Here is a 24,757-nt window from a genome sequence, read left to right as displayed (position 1 = left end):
ATCATTGAAAAACAGTAAGAATATTCTTGAGTACTTAAGAAGAACCAAGGATATATATATAGTTTTGTATGGAGAAATGACAAACAAATCACTGTAAGGTGTTGCACCGATATCTGTTTTGTCACATATGAAAATAAAATTTCAATCTCAAATTAGACTAAGTGTTGTTTAAAAGGTAGCACAATGAGCTAGAAGTTGTCTATGCTAGATTTAGAAGAGTTCTAAATATTGTGATGAATTCTACAAAAGAAGGCAGAGTATGTCATTGTTTTGACAATGACAAAGGATGTTAAGTCAAAAGGTTCTTTGAAAACTTGGTGTAGTTCCGACAGAGTCAGAACTTTGAAGCTATATTGTGTGTGACAATATTAGTGACATATTTCAGACCACGGAATTAAGGTTCCACCAGAAGACCAAACATATTTAATGCCGACTCATGAGTGATGCGTTGAGACGCAAATGAATTACAAAATACATACGTTTCTGAGCATGTCAGATCCGTTGACTAAAACCTCTCCCGTGAGCAATACATGATAAAGCACCGGAAGGCCAAGGTGTTATATCTTTACGAATGTAAACTAGATTATTGACTCTAGTGCAAGTGGGAGATTGTTGGAGATATGCCCAAGAGGCAATAATAAATGGTTATTATATATCTTTGTGTTTATGATAATGTTTACATACCATGCTATAATTGTATTAACCGAAGCATTGATACATGTGTGTTATGTGAACAACAAGGAGTCCCTAGTATGCCTCTTAACTAGCTTGTTGATTAATGGATGATTATTTTCATAATCATGAACATTGGATGTTATTAATAACAAGGTTATATCATTATATGAATGATGTAATGGACACACCCAATTAAGCGTAGCATAAGATCACGTCATTAAGTTATTTGCTATAAGCTTTCGATACATAGTTACCTAGTCCTTATGACCATGAGATCATGTAAATCACTTATACCGGAAAGGTACTTTGATTACATCAAACGCCACTGCGTAAATGGGTGGTTATAAAGGTGGGATTAAGTATCTGGAAAGTATGAGTTGAGGCATATGGATCAACAGTGGGATTTGTCCATCCCGATGACGGATAGATATACTCTGGGCCCTCTCGGTGGAATGTCGTCTAATGTCTTGTAAGCATATGAATAAGTTCATAAGAGACCACATACCACGGTACGAGTATAGAGTACTTGTCAGGAGACGAGGTTGAACAAGGTATAGAGTGATACCAATGATCAAACCTCGGACAAGTAAAATATCGCGTGACAAAGGGAATTGGTATCGTATGTGAATGGTTCATTCGATCACTAAGTTATCGTTGAATATGTGGGAGCCATTATGGATCTCCAGATCCCGCTATTGGTTATTGGTCGGAGAGAAGTCTCAACCATGTCTACATAGTTCGCGAACCGTAGGGTGACACACTTAAGGTTTGATGTCGTTTAAGTAGATATGGAATATGGAATGGAGTTCGAAGTTTTGTTCGGAGTCTCGGATGGGATCCAGGACATCACGAGGAGTTCCTAAATGGTCCGGAGAATAAGATTCATATATAGGAATTCACTTTTCAAGTTTGGAAATGATCCGGTGAATTTATGGAAGGTGGTTTCTAGAATTATGCGGAATAAATCACTATGGAAGGAGGAGTCCCGGAGGGACTCCACAAACCCTAACCAGCCAACCAAGTGGGAGGGTGGAGTCCATGGTGGACTCCACCTCCTTGGCCGGCCAAGAAAAGGGGAAAGGGGAGAGTCCCTGTCCCTCTAGGTTTCATCCATAAGGCAGTTTTTCTGTTGGGGTCTTATTCGAAGACTTTGGGCAAACCCTTGGGGTTCCACCTATATAATGAGGAGAAGAGGGAGGGGCAGCCCATGGCTTGGCCGCACCACCCCTGCCCCCTTGAGGCCGGCGCCCATGGCACCCCCTCTCCCAAACCCTAGCACCCCTCCTCCACTACTTCTTCCGCATATGCTTAGCGAAGCTCCGTCGGAGATCTCCATCGACACCGCCACCACGCCGTCGTGCTGCCGGGATTCCGAGGAGGATCTACTACTTCCGCTGCCCGCTGGAACGGGGAGAAGGACGTCGTCATCAACACCGAACGTGTGACCGAGTACGGAGGTGCTGCCCGATCGTGGAACCGTGATCAAGATCTTCTACGCGCTTTTGCAAGCAGCAAGTGATCGTCTACCGCAGCAATAAGAGCCTACTCTTATAGGCTTTGGAAATCTTCAAGGGTTAGTCTCGTTCATCCCCTCGTTGCTCCCATCTTCTAGATTGCATCTTGGCTTGGATTGCGTTCTCGCGGTAGGAAATTTTTTGTTTTCTATGCAACGTATCCCTACAGTTCCCGCCATCCTTCTTCAATATTATGACGCACCTCCTGGTTCACCTAGTCGAAGAGATTTCCATTCTCGGTCCTGTATTTCTACACAATATGTTCCCCTTCGAGAGGTTCATGGGAGTATTAAAGAAATATGTTCGTAACCGTGCTAGGACAGAAGGAAGCATCGCCAAGGGCTATGGAAATGAGGAGGTAATTGAGTTTTGTGTTGACTTTGTTCCTGACCTTAAGCCGATTGGTCTTCCTCGATCGCGGCACGAGGGGAGACTAAGTGGAAAAGGCACGACCGGAAGGAAACCAACGATATGTATGGACGACCATTCTATGACTGAAGCACACCACACAGTTCTGACCAATTCCAGCTTGGTGGCCCCGTACTTTGAGAAACACAAGAATATTTTACGCTTGGACAACCCGGGGAAGCCTGAATCCTGGATTAGGAAGGCCCACATGGAGACTTTCGGCAGTTGGTTGAGAAAACATTTAATGAATGACAATGATGTTGTAGATCAGCTGTACATGTTGGCCAAGACACCATCTTCGACTATAACGACTTTCCAATGGTACGAGATAAATGGGAATACATTTTACACGATCGCCCAAGATAAAAAGAGCACCAACCAAAACAGTGGTGTCCTCTTTGATGCAGCAACCGAGAATGGGCAAAAGGTCACATATTATGGTTACATAGAGGAGATATGGGAACTTGACTATGGACCCTCCTTTAAGGTCCCTTTGTTCCGGTGCAAATGGTTCAAGCTAACAGGAGGTGGGGTAAAGGTGGACCAGCAATACGGAATGACAATGGTGGATTTCAACAATCTTGGTTACCTTGACGAACCATTCATCCTAGCGAAAGATGTCGCTCAGGTTTTCTATGTGAAGGACATGAGTAGCAAACCGAGGAAACGAAAAGATAAGAAAACGATCAGTACATCATGCGATGATCCAAAGCGCCACATTGTTCTTTCAGGGAAAAGAAACATCGTGGGAGTGGAGGACAAGACAGACATGTCAGAAGATTATAATATGTTTGCTGAAATTCCGCCCTTCAAAGTGAACACCGACCCAAGCATTAAGTTAAATGATGAGGATGCTCCATGGATACGGCACAATCGTAAGCAAGCAGGGACACAAGGGAAGAAATGATGTGTAATAATTTATTGTACCAAACTTTGTTGAATGGATCATGTGAATTATATTACCCGTGATGTGTTTGGTGTCCATTTTCGAATGATGCGAGATACCACTGATGATACATGAAATTTGGAGTGATTTAGTCATACTCCTGCCTAGGCGTACAATATGCATACTCATAGTCTTCATAGCCGCCGTCGTTGTACTGGTAGTCGTCGCCTTCTAAGTTGCCACCGTCGTCGTCGCTGCTGTCGTCGCTGTCGTCGGGCGGCGCTCGTGGCTCGAACTGAGGGTAGCGCAGGCGGGGGATATCGCCGGCCGTGATGTAGTCCATGACGCTCTGCAGAGTCCGGCCGTACCACCATAGCCGACGGCCGGCCTCGTGGAAGTTCCCAGGAGGCAGACCGTCCTCCTCATACCTGGGGAGCGCCCTCTCACACCGATTGATGAAGAAGGCGTCCCAAGTATGCTGGTTATCGAGATGCCAGCGGGGATTCATCCGCTGCTTCGGCGTGAGGTCGAGGTAGTAGTGGTTCGTGATGGCCGCCCGGCGCGCAGTACCCTGAGGGACGGGAGGGACCGGCACGCTGCCGGCGCTTAGGCTCCAGCCGGCGGGGACGCGGTAGCCTGGTGGGCGAGGGTAGTTCGAGACGCAAAGCTCCTCCACCTGCTGGTAGGTTAGAGTGGGTGCGGTGGAAGCCATGAGAGAGTGATGAGAGATTGTAGAGATGTGATAATGCTGGCCAAGCCGGGCTACATATATGTAGTGACAAATGGCGGGAAAAATGGGAGCGGGAAGACAGGAGGCGGGAAGAAAGTGGCGGGAAGAAAGAGGCGGGAAGAAAGTGGCGGGAAGAAAGAGGCGGGAAAGAACTGGCGGGAAGACAGGCCGGGGAGAACTTATGGGAAGACAAAGGTGGCCGGGAAGAACTGGTGGGAAGCGGGGGGCAGGAAGACGTTTTCTGATTTTTTTGATATATTATTTGTATTTTTAACATTTTGAATTGAATTAGTTTTACTTTTCTTAATTTTTTGATATACTATTTGTATTTTTAACATTTTGAATTGAATTAGTTTTATTTTTCTGATTTTTTGATATATTATTTGTATTTTTAACATTTTGAATTGAATTAGTTTTAATTTTCTTAATTTATTGATATATTATTTGTATTTTAACATTTTGAATTGAATTAGTTTTACTTTTCTTAATTTTTTGATATACTATTTGTATTTTTAACATTTTGAATTGAATTAGTTTTATTTTTCTGATTTTTTTGATATATTATTTGTATTTTTAACATTTTGAATTGAATTAGTTTTACTTTTCTTAATTTTTTGATATACTATTTGTATTTTTAACATTTTGAATTGAATTAGTTTTATTTTTCTGATTTTTTGATATATTATTTGTATTTTTAACATTTTGAATTGAATTAGTTTTATTTTTCTGAATTTTTTGATATATTATTTGTATTTTATGATTTTGAAATGATTTAGTTTTATTTTTTTGAATTTATTGATATATTATATGTATTTTTAACATTTTGAATTGAATTAGTTTTATTTTTCTGAATTTTTTGATATATTATTTGTATTTTATGATTTTGAAATGAATTAGTTTTATTTTTCTGAATTTATTGATATATTATATGTATTTTTAACATTTTGAAAAAGAAAAGTAATTTGAAAAACACCTTTAGTCGCGGTTGGCCTCGCCAACCGCGACTAAAGGTCTGTGCGCGCGGGAACGAAAAACGCGGCTAAAAAAGCCTTTAGTCGCGGTTGGGGTCGCCAACCGCGACTAAAGAGTACCTTTAGTCGCGGTTGGCGACCCCAACCGCGACTAAAGGGGGGTCCTATAAATACGCGAGGCGCGAACGGTCGCGCCAGCTGTTCTTCTTCTTCCTCGAACCGTCAGGCTGCTGCGCGCGCGGAGATCCTCCTCAGACGCTCGACGCCCGCTGCCGCCGCCACACGCCGCCGTCGACCGCCTCATCAGCTCGTACGTCGCCATCATCCGCCGCCGCGCTCTCTCCCCCTTCTCTCACTTCGATCCCGCGCGCCGCCACACCGTCTGCGCGCCGCCGCGCTGCTCTCGGCGCCGCTCGCCGGTAGAGAGAGGACGAGAGAGGGCGGCCGCCGCGTTGCGCCGCTGCCGCCGGCGCCACTGCGCTTTGCCGCGCGCTCTCTGCGCCAGAGAACGAAAGAACGGAGAGGGAGAGAGAGAAAGGCCAGGGGCGCCGCCTGGCCCACTTTTTTTTTGTTTTTTTGTTTTTTGTTTTAATTTGTAACTAAGTTTTTTAATTAAAAATGTAACTTAATTAAATTGTAAACGTGTGTATTATGTGACTAATTTGTAACTAAGTTTTTTAATTAACTTAACAAAAAATTTAATCGCCGTCGATTATGTGACTAAACGCGTGTGACTAATTATGTGTATCATGTGACTTAGTACATGCGGCGCCGCCCCCGGCCCCCTTTCTCATCTTTTTTTAATTAACTTAACAAAAAATTTAATCACCGCCGACGCGCTGAACAACGTCGCCTCAATAAACGGGGAGCGTCTCGTCTCGCCGCGCGCGCCCGTAAGCAAATCCAACTGCCGCGCCCCGTACGTCGCCGCACTCGCCGTCGCCGCAGCCGCCGCCAGCCAGTGTACACGAGAGAGAAGGGGCGCCACGCCGCCGGCCAAGAGAAGGGGCGCCGCGCCGCCGGCCAGAGAGAAGGGCGCCGCGCGTATACGGAGGGGGCAGCGCTCGTCGCCCCCTCCGTATACGCGCGGTGTTTTTTTTGGGATCGAGAGGGGGCGGCGAGGGTTATATGTGTCCTCGGCACCGCCACCGCCCTTTCGCCACCGCCACCGTTCTCTCGGTCACGCGGTCACTGCGTCCCCCCTCTCGCCTTCCTCGTCGCCCTCTCTCTTTATATGTAGAAGAGATGTGATAATGCATATACACAATTAATTTGTTTTTACTACATGTTTTCAGGACTGACATATGGCGGACGATAGAGCTGACCCGATTATGGCCAACTATGATCCGGACGCTGAAGACCATATGTTCGGCATCATAAACGGCGATATTCTATATGTGCCGACCGAACAAGAAGAAGATGATATCTCTTCTTATCTGAACCTTGACGGTGAAGATGAAGGCCGTCAGCAAGATGATGCCGAACAAACATCGATAAACGACGATCTTCAATTGAAAGTAGCAACCATCTCCGGCGCCGAGGTATATATATACATTGAGCCTCTGGTGATACGAACTAACTGATTTGAATAAATATGTGTGTACTAACGCGCGTGACTCTCTTTCTTATTTTAGCCCTCGGCCGGATCGTCGAAACAATCGAGTACGTCGTCAAAGCGTGGCGCAACCAAGACGATGAAACAAGGAGAAACATGCACCATCGAGGTTGTCGACAGTGCAACCGGCAGGCCGCTGGAGCGCCGCAAGAACGCCACCAAGTTTATCAACCAATGCGGAGCCGTTGTTAGAGACAACGTCTCGATCACCGTCCAGGAGTGGAGTGAGCCAAAGAAGGCACGAATTGGTTTCACTTTTGTCGATAAGAGAACAAAAAAAGATTGCTTCAAAAAGCTTATGGAACATTTCGTTCTACCTCCGGAATACAACAAATTCGATGAGGAGGGTAACAAGATTGAGGAAAACAAGGAGAGGAGGAGGCTTGTTAAACAGTTCGCTCTTCATAAGATGGCCGACGCATTCCGGAAATTCAAGCAAAATCTAGCCCGTGACTATGTCAACGAGAACAAGACTCCGGATTTCAAAGGACAATATGAGAAACTAAAACATGATTGGCCAGAATTTGTGAAGCAAAAGAAATCGGACCAGTTCATTCAAATATCGAAAAAAATAAGGAAAATGCGGCTAAGAAGGAGTACAATCATATTATGGGGCCAGGAGGGTATCGCCTTTGGGAGCCTAGGTGGGAGAAGATGGAGAACGAGCTGAGGGCGCGAGGAATCCGTCCAGGTACGGAGGGATGGGACCCAAGGGCCAAAAGCTGGTGGTACAGGCATGGGGGAACGCTACACCCGGAGACAGGGGAGTGTGTTTACCGGGGCAAAATAATTAAACCCACCCAAGCCCTTATTAACGCAATGAGGGATGCTCAAGAGGGGAAGATCAAGTTCAACAGAGAGAACGACGCGCTAACAAAAGCCCTCGGGAATCCTGAACACGGAGGACGTGTACGAGGCATGGGGCACATTCCGTGGAAAATAGGGTTCTCCCAGAACGATGACCCGTACGGTTACAGAAGCCGTAAGAGAAAGATGGATCGGGAAGCAGATGTTGTGGCGCGGTTGGCATCGGAAATGGATGTGATGAAGAAAACCGTGAGTGTACTAGTAGCTGAAAGAGATGCAGCTCGGGCGCAGCATGAAGATCATCCAGTGGATCTCGGAAGCCAGCAGCGGAGAAGCAGCGTGGCTTCCACGGAGGCCCCACCGGCTGGTGCACATGCACCGACGATCGAAATTACTGCACCGGAGCCTTCGGCGATCGAAATACTGCACCGGAGCCTCCTCGCTACCCCGTGGACGATGTAAAGGAGATGAAAGAATGTCATCTGTATTATCCTATCGGGAACATGTCCATGAAGGTAGCCATCGGCAGTGCTTTACCATGTAAACCTGGAGCACTCCACCACAACAACCCCATTCAAGATGGCTATGCTCGTGTCACGGTGGAGGACATAGTCCAAGGGTTTGAGGACCTGGAGATTGACATTGCTACACCTGAAGGGGCGAGAAGACTTGGAGATGTCAAGCGCCATATCATTCTATGGCAAAAGAAGTTTATCAACTTTCCAGGCGAGGCGCCAAGAAGGCCAACAAGTCCACCCCCCTACGGTGGTGGTGGCGGTGGCGGTGGTGGTGGTGGTGGTGCTTCACCTACACCTCCTTCACGTCAGCCGACGCCGCCCCCCAATTCACCTCCAGCGGGTAAGCAGCCGCCGCCCCCTAGTCCGCCCCGGCCGGGTAAGCAGACGCCGCCCCCCAATCCACCTCCGGCGAAGAAGCAGAAGCAGTCCTGGAGTATTAACCCGGACCCTTATGTACGTAAGATAACAAAGGTACCGGAGCCATCACTGAAGCCTCTCCCCACGAGGCCTTGGGAACGTAGTTCCGAGGAAGTCGACGCGGCCGCTGATGCGTGTGGTTGGCACGTCCGTTGGGAATCCCAAGAGGAAGGTGTGATGCGCACAGCGGCAAGTTTCCCTCAGTAAGAAACCAAGGTTTAATCGGACCAGTAGGAGTCAAGAAGCACGTTGAAGGTTGATGGCGGCGGGATGTAGTGCGGCGCAACACCAGGGATTCCGGCGCCAACGTGGAACCTGCACAACACAACCAAAGTACTTTGCCCCAACGAAACAGTGAGGTTGTCAATCTCACTGGCTTGCTGTAACAAAGGATTAACCGTATTGTGTGGAAGATGATTGTTTGCAAGAACGATTAGAACAAGTATTGCAGTAGATTGTATTTCAGTAAAGAGAATTGGACCGGGGTCCACAGTTCACTAGAGGTGTCTCTCCCATAAGACGAACAGCATGTTGGGTGAACAAATTACAGTTGGGCAATTGACAAATAAAGAGAGCATGACCATGCACATACATATCATGATGAGTATAGTGAGATTTAATTGGGCATTACGACAAAGTACATAGACCGCCATCCAACTGCATCTATGCCTAAAAAGTCCACCTTCAGGTTATCATCCGAACCCCCTCCAGTATTAAGTTGCAAAGCAACAGACAATTGCATTAAGTATGGTGCGTAATGTAATCAACAACTACATCCTTAGACATAGCATCAATGTTTTATCCCTAGTGGCAACGACACAACACAACCTTAGAACTTTGTCATCCTTTGTCCCGGTGTCAATGCGAGGCATGAACCCACTATCGAGCATAAGTACTCCCTCTTGGAGTTACAAGCATCTACTTGGCCAGAGCATCTACTAGTAACGGAAAGCATGCAAGATCATAAACAACACATAGATATAACTTTGATAATCAACATAACAAGTATTCTCTATTCATCGGATCCCAACAAACGCAACATATAGAATTACAGATAGATGATCTTGATCATGTTAGGCAGCTCACAAGATCCGACAATGATAGCACAATGGGGAGAAGACAACCATCTAGCTACTGCTATGGACCCATAGTCCAGGGGTAGACTACTCACACATCACACCGGAGGCGACCATGGCGGCGTAGAGTCCTCAGGGAGATGATTCCCCTCTCCGGCGAGGTGCCGGAGGCGATCTCTGGATCCCCGAGATGGGATCGGCGTTGGCGGCGTCTGGAAGGTTTTCCGTATCGTGGCTCTCGGTCTTGGGGGTTTCGTCACGGAGGCTATTTGTAGGCGGAAGGGCAGGTCAAGAGGCGGCACGGGGCCCCACACCATAGGGCCGCGCGGCCAAGGGGGGCCGCGCCGCCCTAGGGTGTGGCCCCCTCGTGGCCCCTCTTCGTCTCTCCTTCGGACTTCTGGAAGCTTCGTGGAAAAATAGGACCCTGGGCTTTGATTTCGTCCAATTCCGAGAATATTTCCTTACTAGGATTTCTGAAACCAAAAACAGCAGAAAACAGCAACTGGCACTTCGGCATCTTGTTAATAGGTTAGTTCCAGAAAATGCACGAATATGACATAAAGTGTGCATAAAACATGTAGATAACATCAATAATGTGGCATGGAACATAAGAAATTATCGATACGTCGGAGACGTATCAGCATCCCCAAGCTTAGTTCTGCTCGTCCCGAGCGGTAAAGCAGTAACACGAGATAATTTACGGAGTGACATGCCATCATAATCTTGATCATACTATTTGTAAAGCATATGTAGTGAATGCAGCGATCAAAACAATGTATATGACATGAGTAAACAAGTGAACCATAAAGCAAAGACTTTTCATGAATAGCACTTCAAGACAAGCATCAATTAAGTCTTGCATAAGAGTTAACTCATAAAGCAATAATTCAAAGTAAAGGCATTGAAGCAACACAAAAGAAGATTAAGTTTCAGCGGTTGCTTTCAACTCATAACATGTATATCTCATGGATATTGTCAACATAGAGTAATATAATAAGTGCAATAAGCAAGTATGTAGGAATCAATGCATAGTTCACACAAGTGTTTGCTTCTTGAGGTGGAGAGAAATAGGTGAACTGACTCAACATTGAAAGTAGAAGAATGGTCCTCCATAGAGGAAAAGCATCGATTGCTATATTTGTGCTAGAGCTTTGATTTTGAAAACATGAAACAATTTTGTCAACGGTAGTAATAAAGCATATGCATCATGTAAATTATATCTTATAAGTTGCAAGCCTCATGCATAGTGTACTAATAGTGCCCGCACCTTGTCCTAATTAGCTTGGACTACCGGATCATCACAATGCACTGTTTTAACCAACTGTCACAAAGGGGTACCTCTATGCCGCCTGTACAAAGGTCTAAGGAGAAAGCTCGCATTGGATTTCTCGCTATTGATTATTCTTCAACTTAGACATCCATACCGGGACAACATAAACAACAGATAATGGACTCCTCTTTTATGCATAAGCATATAACAACAATTAATAATTTTCTCATTTGAGATTTGAGGATTGTTGTCCAAAACTGAAACTTCCACCATGGATCATGGCTTTAGTTAGCGGCCCAATGTTCTTCTCTAACATATGCATGCTTAACCATATAGTGGTAGATCTCTCTTACTTCAGACAAGACGGACATGCATAGCAACTCACATGAAATTCAACAATGAATAGTTGATGGCGTCCCCAGTGAACATGGTTATCGCACAACAAGCAACTTAATAAGAGATAAAGTGCATAATTACATATTCAACACCACAATAGTTTTTAAGCTATTTGTCCCATGAGCTATATATTGCAAAGGTGAATGATGGAATTTTAAAGGTAGCACTCAAGCAATTTACTTTGGAATGGCGGAAAATACCATGTAGTAGGTAGGTATGGTGGACACAAATGGCATAGTGGTTGGCTCAAGTATTTTGGATGCATGAGAAGTATTCCCTCTCGATACAAGGTTTAGGCTAGCAAGGTTATTTGAAACAAACACAAGGATGAACCGGTGCAGGAAAACTCACATAAAAGACATATTGAAAACATTATAAGACTCTACACCGTCTTCCTTGTTGTTCAAACTCAATACTAGAAATTATCTAGACCTTAGAGAAACCAAATATGCAAACCAAATTTTAGCATGCTCTATGTATTTCTTCATTAATGGGTGCAAAGCATATGATGCAAGAGCTTAATCATGAGCACAACAATTGCCAAGTATCACATTACCCAAGACATTAGTAGCAATTACTACATGTATCATTTTCCAATTCCAACCATATAACAATTTAACGAAGGAGAAACTTCGCCATGAATACTATGAGTAGAAACCAAGGACATACTTGTCCATATGCTACAGCGGAGCGTGTCTCTCTCCCATAAAGTGAATGCTAGGATCCATTTTATTCAAACAAAACAAAAAAAAATAAAAACAAACCGACGCTCCAAGAAAAAAGCACATAAGATGTGATGGAATAAAAATATAGTTTCAGGGGAGGAACCTGATAATGTTGTCGATGAAGAAGGGGATGCCTTGGGCATCCCCAAGCTTAGACGCTTGAGTCTTCTTGATATATGCAGGGGTGAACCACCGGGGAATCCCCAAGCTTAGAGCTTTCACTCTCCTTGATCATGTTGCATCATACTCCTCTCTTGATCCTTGAAAACTTCCTCCACACCAAACTCGAAACAACTCATTAGAGGGTTAGTGCACAATAAAAATTAACATATTCAGAGGTGACACAATCATTCTTAACACTTCTGGACATTGCATAATGCTACTGGTCATTAGTGGATCAAAGAAATTCATCCAACATAGCAAAAGAGGCAATGCGAAATAAAAGGCAGAATCTGTCAAAACAGAACAGTTCGTATTGACGAATTTTAAAATGGCAGCAGACTTGCTCAAATGAAAATGCTCAAATTGAATGAAAGTTGCGTACATATCTGAGGATCATGCACGTAAATTTGCTTAATTTTCTGAGCTACCTACAGGGAGGTAGACCCAGATTCGTGACAGCAAAGAAATCTGGAACTGCGCAGTAATCCAAATCTAGTACTTACTTTTCTATCAACGGCTTAACTTGGCACAACAAAACACAAAACTAAGATAAGGAGAGGTTGCTACAGTAGTAAACAACTTCCAAGACACAAAATAAAAACAAAGTACTGTTGGTAAAAACATGGGTTGTCTCCCATAAGCGCTTTTCTTTAACGCCTTTCAGCTAGGCGCAGAAAGTGTGTATCAAGTATTATCGAAAGATGGTACATTCTCAGCGGGGTGTGGAGTTTTCTCAACCAGGCATAGTATATTAGATACATAAGTTTTAGCATCCCCCTTTTCATTAGTCTTAGGCGTGCTACTCTCATCAAACAAATTTTCAGGAATAAGCCAAGCATAGTTATTTTCTAGTGCATCATTCATAGCTAAGAGTTTACATGGTATTGGTGCTTTGATCTCCCCACCATCATCAATATTATTAGTGTATCTTATTCTATCCATGTCCATCTTTTCAAGGAGACTAACAAAATTAGTATGTGAACCAAGCATATTAAATTTAGCAAAGACCTTTCTAGCTTCTCTTGCTAGACCACCAAATTCTCTAAGAAGGGTTTCTAAAACAAAATCTTTCTTTTCCCCTTCTTCCATATCACCAAGTGTGAGAAACATGTGTTGGATTATAGGATTAAGATTAACAAATTTAGTTTCCAACAGGCGAACTAAATGCGCAGCAGCAATTTCATAAGTAGGCGCAAGGTCTACCAAGTGTCTATCTTCAAATTTTTCAATGGTACTAACATGGTTGAAAAATTCTTCTATATTATTTCTCCCAACTATAGACCCATGTCCTACCGGTATGTCTTTTGTGGTAAAATTAAAAGGAAACATAATGAAATAAGTAAAGTAAATGCAAGTAACTAATTTTTTTGTGTTTTTGATATAGCAAACAAGATAGCAAACAAAGTAAAACTAGCAACTAATTTTTTTTTGTATTTTGATTTAGTGCAGCAAACAAAGTAGTAAATAAAACTAAGCAAGACAAAAACAAAGTAAAGAGATTGAGAAGTGGAGACTCCCCTTGCAGCGTGTCTTGATCTCCCCGGCAACGGCGCCAGAAATTTGCTTGATGCGTGTGGTTGGCACGTCCGTTGGGAACCCCAAGAGGAAGGTGTGATGCGCACAGCGGCAAGTTTCCCTCAGTAAGAAACCAAGGTTTAATCGGACCAGTAGGAGTCAAGAAGCACGTTGAAGGTTGATGGCGGCGGGATGTAGTGCGGCGCAACACCAGGGATTCCGGCGCCAACGTGGAACCTGCACAACACAACCAAAGTACTTTGCCCCAACGAAACAGTGAGGTTGTCAATCTCACCGGCTTGCTGTAACAAAGGATTAACCGTATTGTGTGGAAGATGATTGTTTGCAGAAAACAGTAGAACAAGTATTGCAGTAGATTGTATTTCAGTAAAGAGAATTGGACCGGGGTCCACAGTTCACTAGAGGTGTCTCTCCCATAAGACGAACAGCATGTTGGGTGAACAAATTACAGTTGGGCAATTGACAAATAAAGAGAGCATGACCATGCACATACATATCATGATGAGTATAGTGAGATTTAATTGGGCATTACGACAAAGTACATAGACCGCCATCCAACCGCATCTATGCCTTAAAAGTCCACCTTGAGGTTATCATCCGAACCCCCTCCGGTATTAAGTTGCAAAGCAATGAGACAATTGCATTAAGTATGGTGCGTAATGTAATCAACAACTACATCCTTAGACATAGCATCAATGTTTTATCCCTAGTGGCAACAGCACAACACAACCTTAGAGCTTTACATCCTTGTCCCGGTGTCAATGCGGGCATGAACCCACTATCGAGCATAAGTACTCCCTCTTGGAGTTACAAGCATCTACTTGGCAGAGCATCTACTAATAACGGAAAGCATGCAAGATCATAAACAACACATAGATATAACTTTGATAATCAACATAACAAGTATTCTCTATTCATCGGATCCCAACAAACGCAACATATAGAATTACAGATAGATGATCTTGATCATGTTAGGCAGCTCACAAGATCCGACAATGATAGCACAATGGGGAGAAGACAACCATCTAGCTACTGCTATGGACCCGTAGTCCAGGGGTAGACTACTCACACATCACACCGGAGGCGACCATGGCGGCGTAGAGTCCTCCGGGAGATGATTCCCCTCTCCCGGCGAGGTGCCGGAGGCGATCTCTGGATCCCCCGAGATGGGATCGGCGTTGGCGGCGTCTGCGGAAGGTTTTCCGTATCGTGGCTCTCGGTCGGGGTTTCGTCACGGAGGCTATTTGTAGGCGGAAGGGCAGGTCAAGAGGCGGCACGGGGCCCCACACCATAGGGCCGCGCGGCCAGGGGGGGCCGCGCCGCCTAGGGTGTGGCCCCCTCGTGGCCCCTCTTCGTCTCTCCTTCGGACTTGGAAGCTTCGTGGAAAAATAGGCCCCTGGGTTTTGATTTCGTCCAATTCGAGAATATTTCCTTACTAGGATTTACGAAACCAAAAACAGCAGAAACAAAGAATCGGCACTTCGGCATCTTGTTAATAGGTTAGTTCCAGAAAATGCACGAATATGACATAAAGTGTGCATAAAACATGTAGATAACATCAATAATGTGGCATGGAACATAAGAAATTATCGATACGTCGGAGACGTATCAGCCGCGACTGCTGATTATGAGAAATGGAAGGCGGACTGCAAGAAGAAAAGAGAGCCCGAGCCCAAGCCAGTATTTTCTGATGAGCAAAAGAAGTGGGCTAAGTCATTTTTGAACACACCGTCCCAAGCCGCGAAGAATCTGCCTGACGACTATGCACGTGAACTTCGTAAGCAGGCACTCATGTTCAAGGAGAAGAAAGAGGAGGCCGAGAAAGCGGAATTAGAAAGTAAAAAAAGCGGGAAACGAGTTGCCCAGCTCGGGGAACAAAGTAAACAGTCGATTGCCCCGCTTATAGTGAAAGCCGCCGGTCCGGATGCCCCCGATATCATAGAAGCTGCGGCAGCACAGGGATTGACTGTAACGAGTGCCAGAGAACAAGCGGCCAACTTAGGTATGACTCTTCGTGAACTGTTAGGCCTTGATGAGGCGCCAGTGAAGGAGGTAGTAATTACATATGTGAAGAATGGGCCTCTCGTCGAGCCTGCGCAGGAAGAGGATCTACCTCCACAGATGACAAGTCTGCTGAAATGGTACAAGGGTTACATAAAAAATAAAAACGCCAAAGAATATACTTATGCGGAAGTTAGATATGAGCATCACTTCAAACATTACTATGTACAAATTCATCTGAGTGAATTGTTCCAGCTTTTCAATCTGCGCGAGCTCGACAAATCTATCATCAGTTGCTACGTTCTATAAGTGATTTATTTCTACCCCATCTCGTTCATATTGCCTGCACTATATATATGTCCTAACTATATTGTTGTGTCCGCTATTATACATGCAGAATGAAGATTAAGGAATGCAGAGTAAGGAACATCCATGATGTTGGGTTCATTGACCAACACATCGTTAATGGGTATGTGTTAGAGCATCACCCCGCCGACGTGGAGGAAGACCTGTGGCAGTTTCTTACAAAGCAGGAACTCAAAAGTGATATTCTTTTTCCTTACCATTTTGGGTGAGTGTTTCTGTCTTGAGCACATTCTCTTTTGTTTACTCCATGCATGGTATGTGGCCGGCTAATCGATGAGTTATGCATGACGTATTGTGCATGTATCGTGTCCGCAGGTTCCACTGGATTCTGCTAGTAATTAAATTTGACACCTCCACATGTCTCGTCCACGACTCTCTGACTCTGGATTCAAATCTTTGGGGCGGCATGAGAAGAATGCTGCAGAAGTAATTATTTTCATTCATTTGCGCTCTATATCGATCGGCCTATTTCGTTCATTTCCTAATATCAAGTAACTAATAACTCTCTTGTTTATTTAATTTTCTTTGCCTCGTAGGGTTTGGAGACGGTTCTCAGATCAAAAGGTCGGTGATTTCAAAAAAGAGCTAGAATTCAAAAGGTCAAAGGCTAAGAATGGTGGCGATATTCAGCCACCGGGAACCAATCTATGTGGATACTATGTCTATGAGATGATCCGGAGATACACCTCTGAGCGGGTTCCGAGTGATACCAATGCTCAGAGGAATAACCTCCGGATGATGCTTAGTCCAGAAGCTCGCTTCCGACCACTTCAAGAGGAACTAGCTGGATGGTTCACGAGGGAAGTCCTCCATCCTAAAGGAGAACACTATTACGAGGACGTAGAACTTCATATGCATTAAATTATGTATGGAAACTTGTTCAAAATTGTATATGGTCATCCGATGATATTGAATATATATTGTATATTCCTCTTGAATTCTTTTTGGTTCTAATTTCAAATTTGTTTGAAATTGTACATTCATATGCATGTATGTAGTACCGTAGAATATGTGAAACTCCTTCAAAATTAAAATAAAGCACAAAAGAAATAAAACAATACAAATTAAACAGAAAACAGATTTAGGGGTGGGGGGGCAGGTTTAGGGGGGGCTAAAACCCTAAACCTGCGGCGGTCTTTAGTCGCGGTTGGCCAGAAGAACCGCGACTAAAGGTCCTCTGCCCTGACGGTCGCCTGGCACCCACGTGGACGGGCCTTTAGTCGCGGTTCTTAAGCAACCGCGACTAAAGGGGACCTTTAGTCGCGCTTATTTGGTCGCGGTTGCGCAACCGCGACTAATGGCAGTTGCGAACCGCGACCAAAGGCCCTTTTTCTACCAGTGGTATGTCGTCTCGGTAGATCACTCCTTCGGCTGCCAGGTCGTAGTTCGATGCTGCAATTCCGCTCGTTTGATGGAACGCCTGCAATTCAGCTCGTGTTCCGTTGGTGCGGGTGCTCGCAGTTTTATTTGTCCGGGTGCCGGGCTGAACACGGGTGGGCTTATGCCAGGCCAACAAGAGAATATTTACACAGACCGTGCGTGTTTTTGATCCGTGCAAACGATTTGAGAAGTCACGAAAACCTACAAAGACACGTGTCCTTGTAGAGGAGTATACTTCATGTGCGATCCAAGAATACCGGTCTCCACGGAAACGGATCAACACGGAAAATAAACAAAAGCTCATCGATCTATCCGGCGGCCGGTCTCGTTTGCATATTCTTCTTCCATCAATCTCGCACGCGCATCTGTATGTGCCCCGCATGTTGCAAACATATATACAGCAGCCGCCGCCGCCGCCGCCGCCGGACGTCCGGCGCGGGATCGCGGTCGCCGTGGTGGAGAGGTACCCCGTGCCTCCGGACGATGTCATCGAGGACATCTTCGCGTGGCTACCGGCCAAGGCCGTGTGCAGGTTCCGTTGCCTCTCTCGCACATGGGCAGCTAGGCTTGTGTCGGACGACTTTGCCGACCGCCACTTTCTGGTAGCCAACGGTCATGGCGGCCCGAGGATTCTCTTGATGGAAAAATCAAACTCATATGACAAATGTGAGAAACTACAGAGGTGGTCACCGGAGAATCCTCGGGGCTCGACCTTGGTACCCTTATGTCATAGCGTTCAGGGTCATGTCATGGATATCTTCATCTCAATGCCCGTCACGCAGCAGTGCCGCGGTCTCTTCATCGTCCAAGCCAAGACACCAAGGGCATATTGGGTGCTTAATCCATCCACGGGACAAATAGCGGAGCTCCCGAAGAGCCCTGCCATGGACCGTGGCAAACACACGCGCCTAGGTCTTGCCTACGATTCAAGCACGAGGAAGCACATAGTCGTGTGCATCTTCTATTGTGGCCATCCTGGGAGGAACCCCGGATTTAATGGGTGTGAGGTCTACGTGATCAACTCCACCGCAAGGCAATGGCGGTCAGTGGATGGTTGTAGTCATGAGAAACAGATGAGTTGGATCCACGGGAATAAAGAAAGCGTTTTTGCTCAAAGGCATGTCCATTGGTTAGCTCAACGCAAGTATTCCTCCTACTGGGAAGAGACATTTGTCTTCTCCTTCTCCCTTGAAGACGAGACGTTTCGAACCATGCCTTTGCCACCACTTGAGATAGGGAGAAATCGTCGTTATCAACGTTTGACAGCACTCTGTGGACAATTGTGCCTCTTCTCCACCGATCTGGACAACGGCTTTATGTGCGCCCGTCGGTATGATGTTTGGCTTTTACGTATGCATGATACGTGTGCTTGGGATTTGCACCGTCGAATTGATGTGGACACGTTGCCACCAAAGGTTGCCAGCTTCATGCGTTACGGGCACCAAATCAACATGCTTGGTAACACTGATGAAGGTCGTGACATCATTCTTTTACGATTGGCACCCTGGTCTAAACCAAGCTTCACATTGTGCTCATATGACCCCGTGACCAACGATATGGAGATCCTCACCGAGGATGGTGGCTTGGTATCTAATAGAAATATGATATCCGGACATGCTGCATTGTACGAGGATAGCATCGCATCCCCTGGTCAACCCCTAACTACATTTGTCGGCCATTGTGGCCCGTCTGGCAGAGGCAATAAAGCTAGGAAGGCCGCACACGTTGGAGTAGCAAGACCATCTAGGCCCATGCGCAAGAAGAGACCACCTGGTTGGCTCGCCAATGGAGATTGGGCCCAATGAAGCCTAACTACCTCATGTCGGCATAAGCGAGTTCTATTTTTGTGTGGACGACTTCTCTTTTTGGACTCTTCTTGTAACTGAACTAGATGAACGACAATGCCATGTTTGACTAGCTGGAGGTGGTTGGGAGGAAAGTCCAGCCAAAAGTATAATTCTTGAGATTTAGACCTCGGATTCATTCCCGTTGTGCAATCTGTAGTTAGGTGCTTACAACTCAGGGTGGGCATAAAAACCGTGAAACCGAAAACCGAACCGAAGCCGAAACCAACCGAAATCTCGGTTTTTTCCATTAACCGCTATTTTTCGGTTTCCATTTGTACTAACCGAATTAAATTTGGTAAAATTCGGTTTTTAGCCCCACCAACCGAACAAGACCGAATAGACCGAATTGAGTAACCTACCATCAATTTGTGCATAAACCGATCATTCCATAGAAGCCCAATTGCGTTTGATGTTCCGAAAATTATTCATTCAATGTATGACTTTGGTCTTTGATGTACTAGCTTTTTTGAATATAGCGTGAAGCCTGCATAATAGAACACGTCGCTCGAAGTCTTAGCTACCCCTTTTAATCGCTCACGAGTGATGCACCTGTACCACGAGTGCCGCAGCCTACCAAATAGCATCCCTCCACGATTGGTGCTCATTTGTCGATTTCTTGCGCAGTTGATGCTTTTTCTGTTGATATGTCAATCACTATTTGCTTTCTTCGGTGATGCATACTATTTGTTCAAGTGAGTAGGTTCATTCGGTTTTAACCAAAAACCGAACCGAATTTGTCGGTTAACCGAATCTTTGGTTTCCTAAATTTTCATGCCAATTTCGGTTACCATGTTTAAAAACCGAATTTGTTTAAAAACGGCAAAAAACGAACCGAAATTTCGGTTAAAACCGAATGCCCACCCTGACTTACAACATTTGTTGCTATTTTGTATGGAAACAAGCTACGTGCATGGTTGAGACCTCACTTTATCAATTGTATTCAGCAGTTATGTTTTTCACATATTGCTTATTACTTGACTTGTACAAGACATTTGGTTAGTTTTTTGAAGAGGGGATAATCAAGATGCAGGAATAAATCTACAAAGTGCCATAGACATCCCATGATAAATGGACCACATAGGTTCACCTTGTTGAGCGACTAATGGGAATCCAACTCTCGGACGAGCCGGATAGTTTTTTGTGGCATCTTACGACATCAGGGGCTTTCTCTGTGAAACCCTTCTATCCGATCTCATGAATGATCATACTAAGTTTATTAGGAAATATATATGGCGCTTGAAAGTATCACTTAAGATTACAATCTTTATGAGGTTTTTAAATAAAAAATTGCTGCTCACAAAAGATAATCTAACAAACTGGAACTAGAGAGATCTAAGAAGTGTGCTCTGTGTGATTCTAATGAAACGGTTGAACATCTTTTTATTAAAATGTCCCTTCTCGAAATTTATTTGGAGAATAGTTCATGTTACCTTCAGTATTTCTCCACCAGCTAATATCAACAATATGTTTGGAAATTAGCTAAATGGGCTTGATAAAAGAACTATGGCTCGAATTCACTTAGTTGTTTGTGAGTTAGTTTGGGCAATTTAAAATTGTTGGAATGATATTATTTAAGATATTTTTTTGCAGGTTATTCACAAGGCTACATACTGGATCAACATGTGGTTCTATCTACTTCCGGATCATTGGGAACCTACAAAGTCTGGATGCACTCGATTGATAGCTTCAACCAGGGTGGTTGACATCGTTCTAATAGGATACAAAATACATAAGCCTCATATGTATTCTCCTTTCCATTGGATTATTCATACAGCCATGTTATCTGATCCATTATTTTGTAAGACTATGAAAACGATAAACTTTTAATAAAGAAAGATTGTGTGCATCATTTTGATGCAGAGACCGGGGTGCTATCTCCCATTTAAAAAAAGGCATCCCATGCCAAAATATACATATTGCCATACACACGTACCAGCAGGCAATGTAATGATGAGGAAATTATATGTAGAACTCGCAATCTACACAAATTGACAGGAACATATATGGACAGTCCCATCTAAAATTACTTCACAATCAAGGTACTATTAGTTTTTGTGCAACGTCATAGCAACACCGCATGCACTAAACCTGTATGTCAACCCTCTTGTATAAATAAGGTCCACATTTTTGTGGTGCCCTTTTCTCTATGGGTAGCTGCAAGGCAAAAGGGTAAGAGCTGCAGCGGAGTGCTAGCTGGCGATATTGATCGGGAGGAACATGAATAGGCCCTTGGGGTGTCATCCCGCGTCCGTCTTCGCGAAACGAGGGGTCGTGGTGGTGTCTCTCCGGGCATAAATCCTGAATCTGAAATACCAATCCCGAAGCTGAAAAACCCGAGCATTAATTTGGAAACATGTTTCAATTTCCCGAAATTAGTTTAGGAAATTCGGGTCTGTAATGTGGTATCCCGAATATCCCGAGTATCCCAAAAGAATAGAGCCCAGCCCAAATTGTAGCGAGGTGGAGGACTGAAGGGGAAACCCTAGACTACTACACTACCTCGTCCAGTACACTCTCCCCAGTCCTCACTCGTGTCCCACCCCCCTTCCCCAGTCGCCACACCCAGAGGCTAGAGCGGTGGTTCTACTCGCCGCCACGGCACGCTCACCACTATCCTCCGCATCGACACCTCCCCTCCCCGTCCCCTTAGACATCTCACCTCCCTGTCGTCCTCGATTCCTCTTCTCCTCAACGGCTCGATGCACGGGACACCTCCGCCCTGCAACCTCGTTGACATGGAGAACTGGCAAGCTACACCTCTGGTGCGTCGGTTGAAGTCGTTTATACTATTTGAAACACGGCTGAAACGCTACTGTTTTTTGGTTCAGTGTATAAATCGGGCTATTCAGGATTTCCCGATCCTGAACTCGAATTGTTGGGATTTACATTTTTAGGTGCATTTTCAGCTTCCGAAATATTTTTTTCCGAGTTTCCCGTCACGAATTTTCGGGATTTCCTGGACGCTTAGAGTGATGGTGGTGGTGCTTCTCTTTTTTCTAAAAAAAAAGGATGGCACATTTATTCAAACATTTTTTCAGAGTTTACAAGCACGTACCTGGATGCAAATGGAAGTAGGGATACAATCATATACAACGTTGGTAAATCCAGTAAGCAGCTAACTCGCTCGATCTTGCCGGCAATAGAGCCCGTAGTGGTCCTATCCCTGCCTGCGGCATTCACCGATATGAAATTATCCTGAGACAATCAGACGTACTGCACTACTGCCTTGTGGAATCCTTCATCTTGAGCAAGAAGGATAGCAGTACGTTGGAGAGCTCGTGCTTCAGCAACTCGTGGCGTAGTGATACCAAGGAAAGACTGACGACAGGTCCGGAATCGATGGCGAAGTAGGCTGCCGCCGCCGCCTCTATACGAATCGCCGACGCTGCAGTTTGTGAAGGTCGATCCATCGAGTTCGGGTGCGGGAGCTCCTCGGGTTCCGTCGGGGAAACTTTTTGGCCCACGGCGCTCGCCGTTTTATTTTCTGTCCGAACTAACTAACTGGTTTTATTTTGGAAAATGCTTCGTTTCAGGCGGAGGCTACCAGCACTCGCGGCCTCCGGATCCTATGCGCGCCACGCGGAGATGACAGCGATTGATGGGGCCCACCTCGTCCAGCCTTATCTCGTCACGGGCAATCCTCTTCCATTCATCCCTTTCTCTCCTTTCTTCTTCCTCCCGTCATCATCCACAAGAGATATCCTTCCTGCCATTGCTCATCTCCTCCTTGCTGACCGCTGCCGTTGCAGCCCGCCTCGTTTTTGTTATCCAGATCTGCACGTTCTTGCTGCAAAGCTTCCCCTGGACCTTCTCTCCTCGGTACCGGAATCGTAGCATCCGGTGGTGTACCGAGCGAGAGTCAGCGCTGCTGCGACGTGCGAGCAGCGGGCGGTGGCTCTGCGAGGTGCGAAGGAAATCAATGCTGCGATGTCGGGGCGGGGGAGCTGCGAGGCCGGGGCGGCAGTACCGCGAGTCCGGCCTGGCCGGCGATGCTGCGGGCGAGTCCACCGTTGCTGATGCAGTGGTCGCCGGAGCGACGTTCCGCGTTGCTGCTAGCGGTGGTGGTCGAAGCTCCGAAGGCCGGACGTGGTGCTGCAAGCGGTGGTTGTGAAGCTCTAACAAAGGGCGGCGGTGCTACAAAGACCGTCGGCCGGAGCTGCAAAAGACGAAAGGCGGTGCTGCAAAGGCCTCTGGCCGGAGCTGCAAACGACGGACGGCGGTGCTGCAAAGGCCGCCGGCCGGAGCTACAAAGGCCACCGGCCGGAGCTGCAACAGTGCTGCAAAGGCCGCCGGCCGGAGCTGCAAACGACGGAACGCGGTGCTGCCAAGGCTGCCGACCGGAGCTGCAAACGACGAAAGACGGTGCTACTCACCAGAGCTTCGATTGAAGGACGGCTACAAAAGCAGGTCGCAGCTGCTGCAAAGCGTGGTCATGCTTGCTGCAAGGGGAACGAGCTTCTGCTCCGGCGATGGGCTGCTCCGGCGACAGGCGACGGGGGTGACCAGCGGCAGTCCGGTCATGCCAGCCGTAGTCGCTCGTCTCAGCGTGGAGGATTTATGTGCCTTTTTTTTCGTGGAAAGGGAGCGTCCGGGTGTCCGGGTAAAGGAGAAAAGGACATTGCGGTGGACCACAGGATAGACACGTGTCGCTCTCCGGAGGCGGAGGTTCGGCTGTTCGAAGCCTCCGGAGAATCCTCAGCACGATCCTTTTATTTTCTGCGAATTCTAATTCTTGCCAGGGCACGGTTTGGTGTTACGCGGTGCCCACCTTTTATACACGTCAGATCCTAATCGAGCGGTCTAGCGTAAGCGGTGCTACCATCCAAATAAAGACAGCTAAATCTCCTCGTTCCCAGTCAACATCTCCACCCCCACGAACCCAGCAAAGAAAAAATCCCCAACCCGCACCCTCATCCCAACAAAATCGAAACTGAGCGGAGAAATAGGGGAAGGAATCGGCGGACCTCCGCTGGGCGCGCGAGATGGAGGCGGCGTTCGACGCCTACTTCCGCCGGCGAATCTCGACCGCGACGGTCGAATCATCGGCCAGGTCTGGCTCTGCTTTCCGCCTAGACCGGCGGCGGCGTGGACAGCACCGGCAACGTCCGGCCCGCCATGGCCGTGTGGCCGAGCACGGACTCGAGCCACACACGCAGCCCTGAGCCTCCTCTAGCTCCAAAATCCATTTCCCTGGCCGCGGAATGGCGCCGCCGCGGTTCGCCATCTCCGGCTACCACAACTCCCGCACCTCCCTAGCGCTTCCAATTCTACATTCACGCTGGTCATCGAGTCCAAATCCCCATCTCTTCTCATCTCCCGCAAATATCTGTCGCTGGTGGAGATGAGTTCAACGCAGATCGGGAGCGGCGGCGCCACCACATGGAGCTGCAAGGGCTATCTCCATCGTGCACCGCCGGGAAGGGCCTCGCCGCCGCGAGCCGCTGGGCTTCCCGTCTC

The 24,757-nt window shown here is 46.2% G+C and overlaps 1 protein-coding gene across 1 annotated transcript; it reads left to right on the top strand.

Annotated features, from left to right (window-relative positions):
• Positions 1 to 17,833: 17,833 nt before the first annotated feature.
• On the top strand, positions 17,834 to 19,258 carry LOC127315117 (putative F-box protein At3g10240). The gene has a single exon (XM_051345641.1). The coding sequence runs from the start codon at positions 17,834 to 17,836 to the stop codon at positions 19,256 to 19,258; it is 1,425 nt and encodes a 474-aa protein (XP_051201601.1).
• The last annotated feature ends 5,499 nt before the right edge of the window (positions 19,259 to 24,757 follow it).

The sequence above is a fragment of the Lolium perenne genome, chromosome 7, assembly GCF_019359855.2.
Source record: "Lolium perenne isolate Kyuss_39 chromosome 7, Kyuss_2.0, whole genome shotgun sequence".
NCBI classification, from domain to species: Eukaryota; Viridiplantae; Streptophyta; class Magnoliopsida; order Poales; family Poaceae; genus Lolium; species Lolium perenne.
Note: the sequence above shows the minus strand (reverse complement) of the source record. Positions and strands in the feature narration are given on the sequence as shown.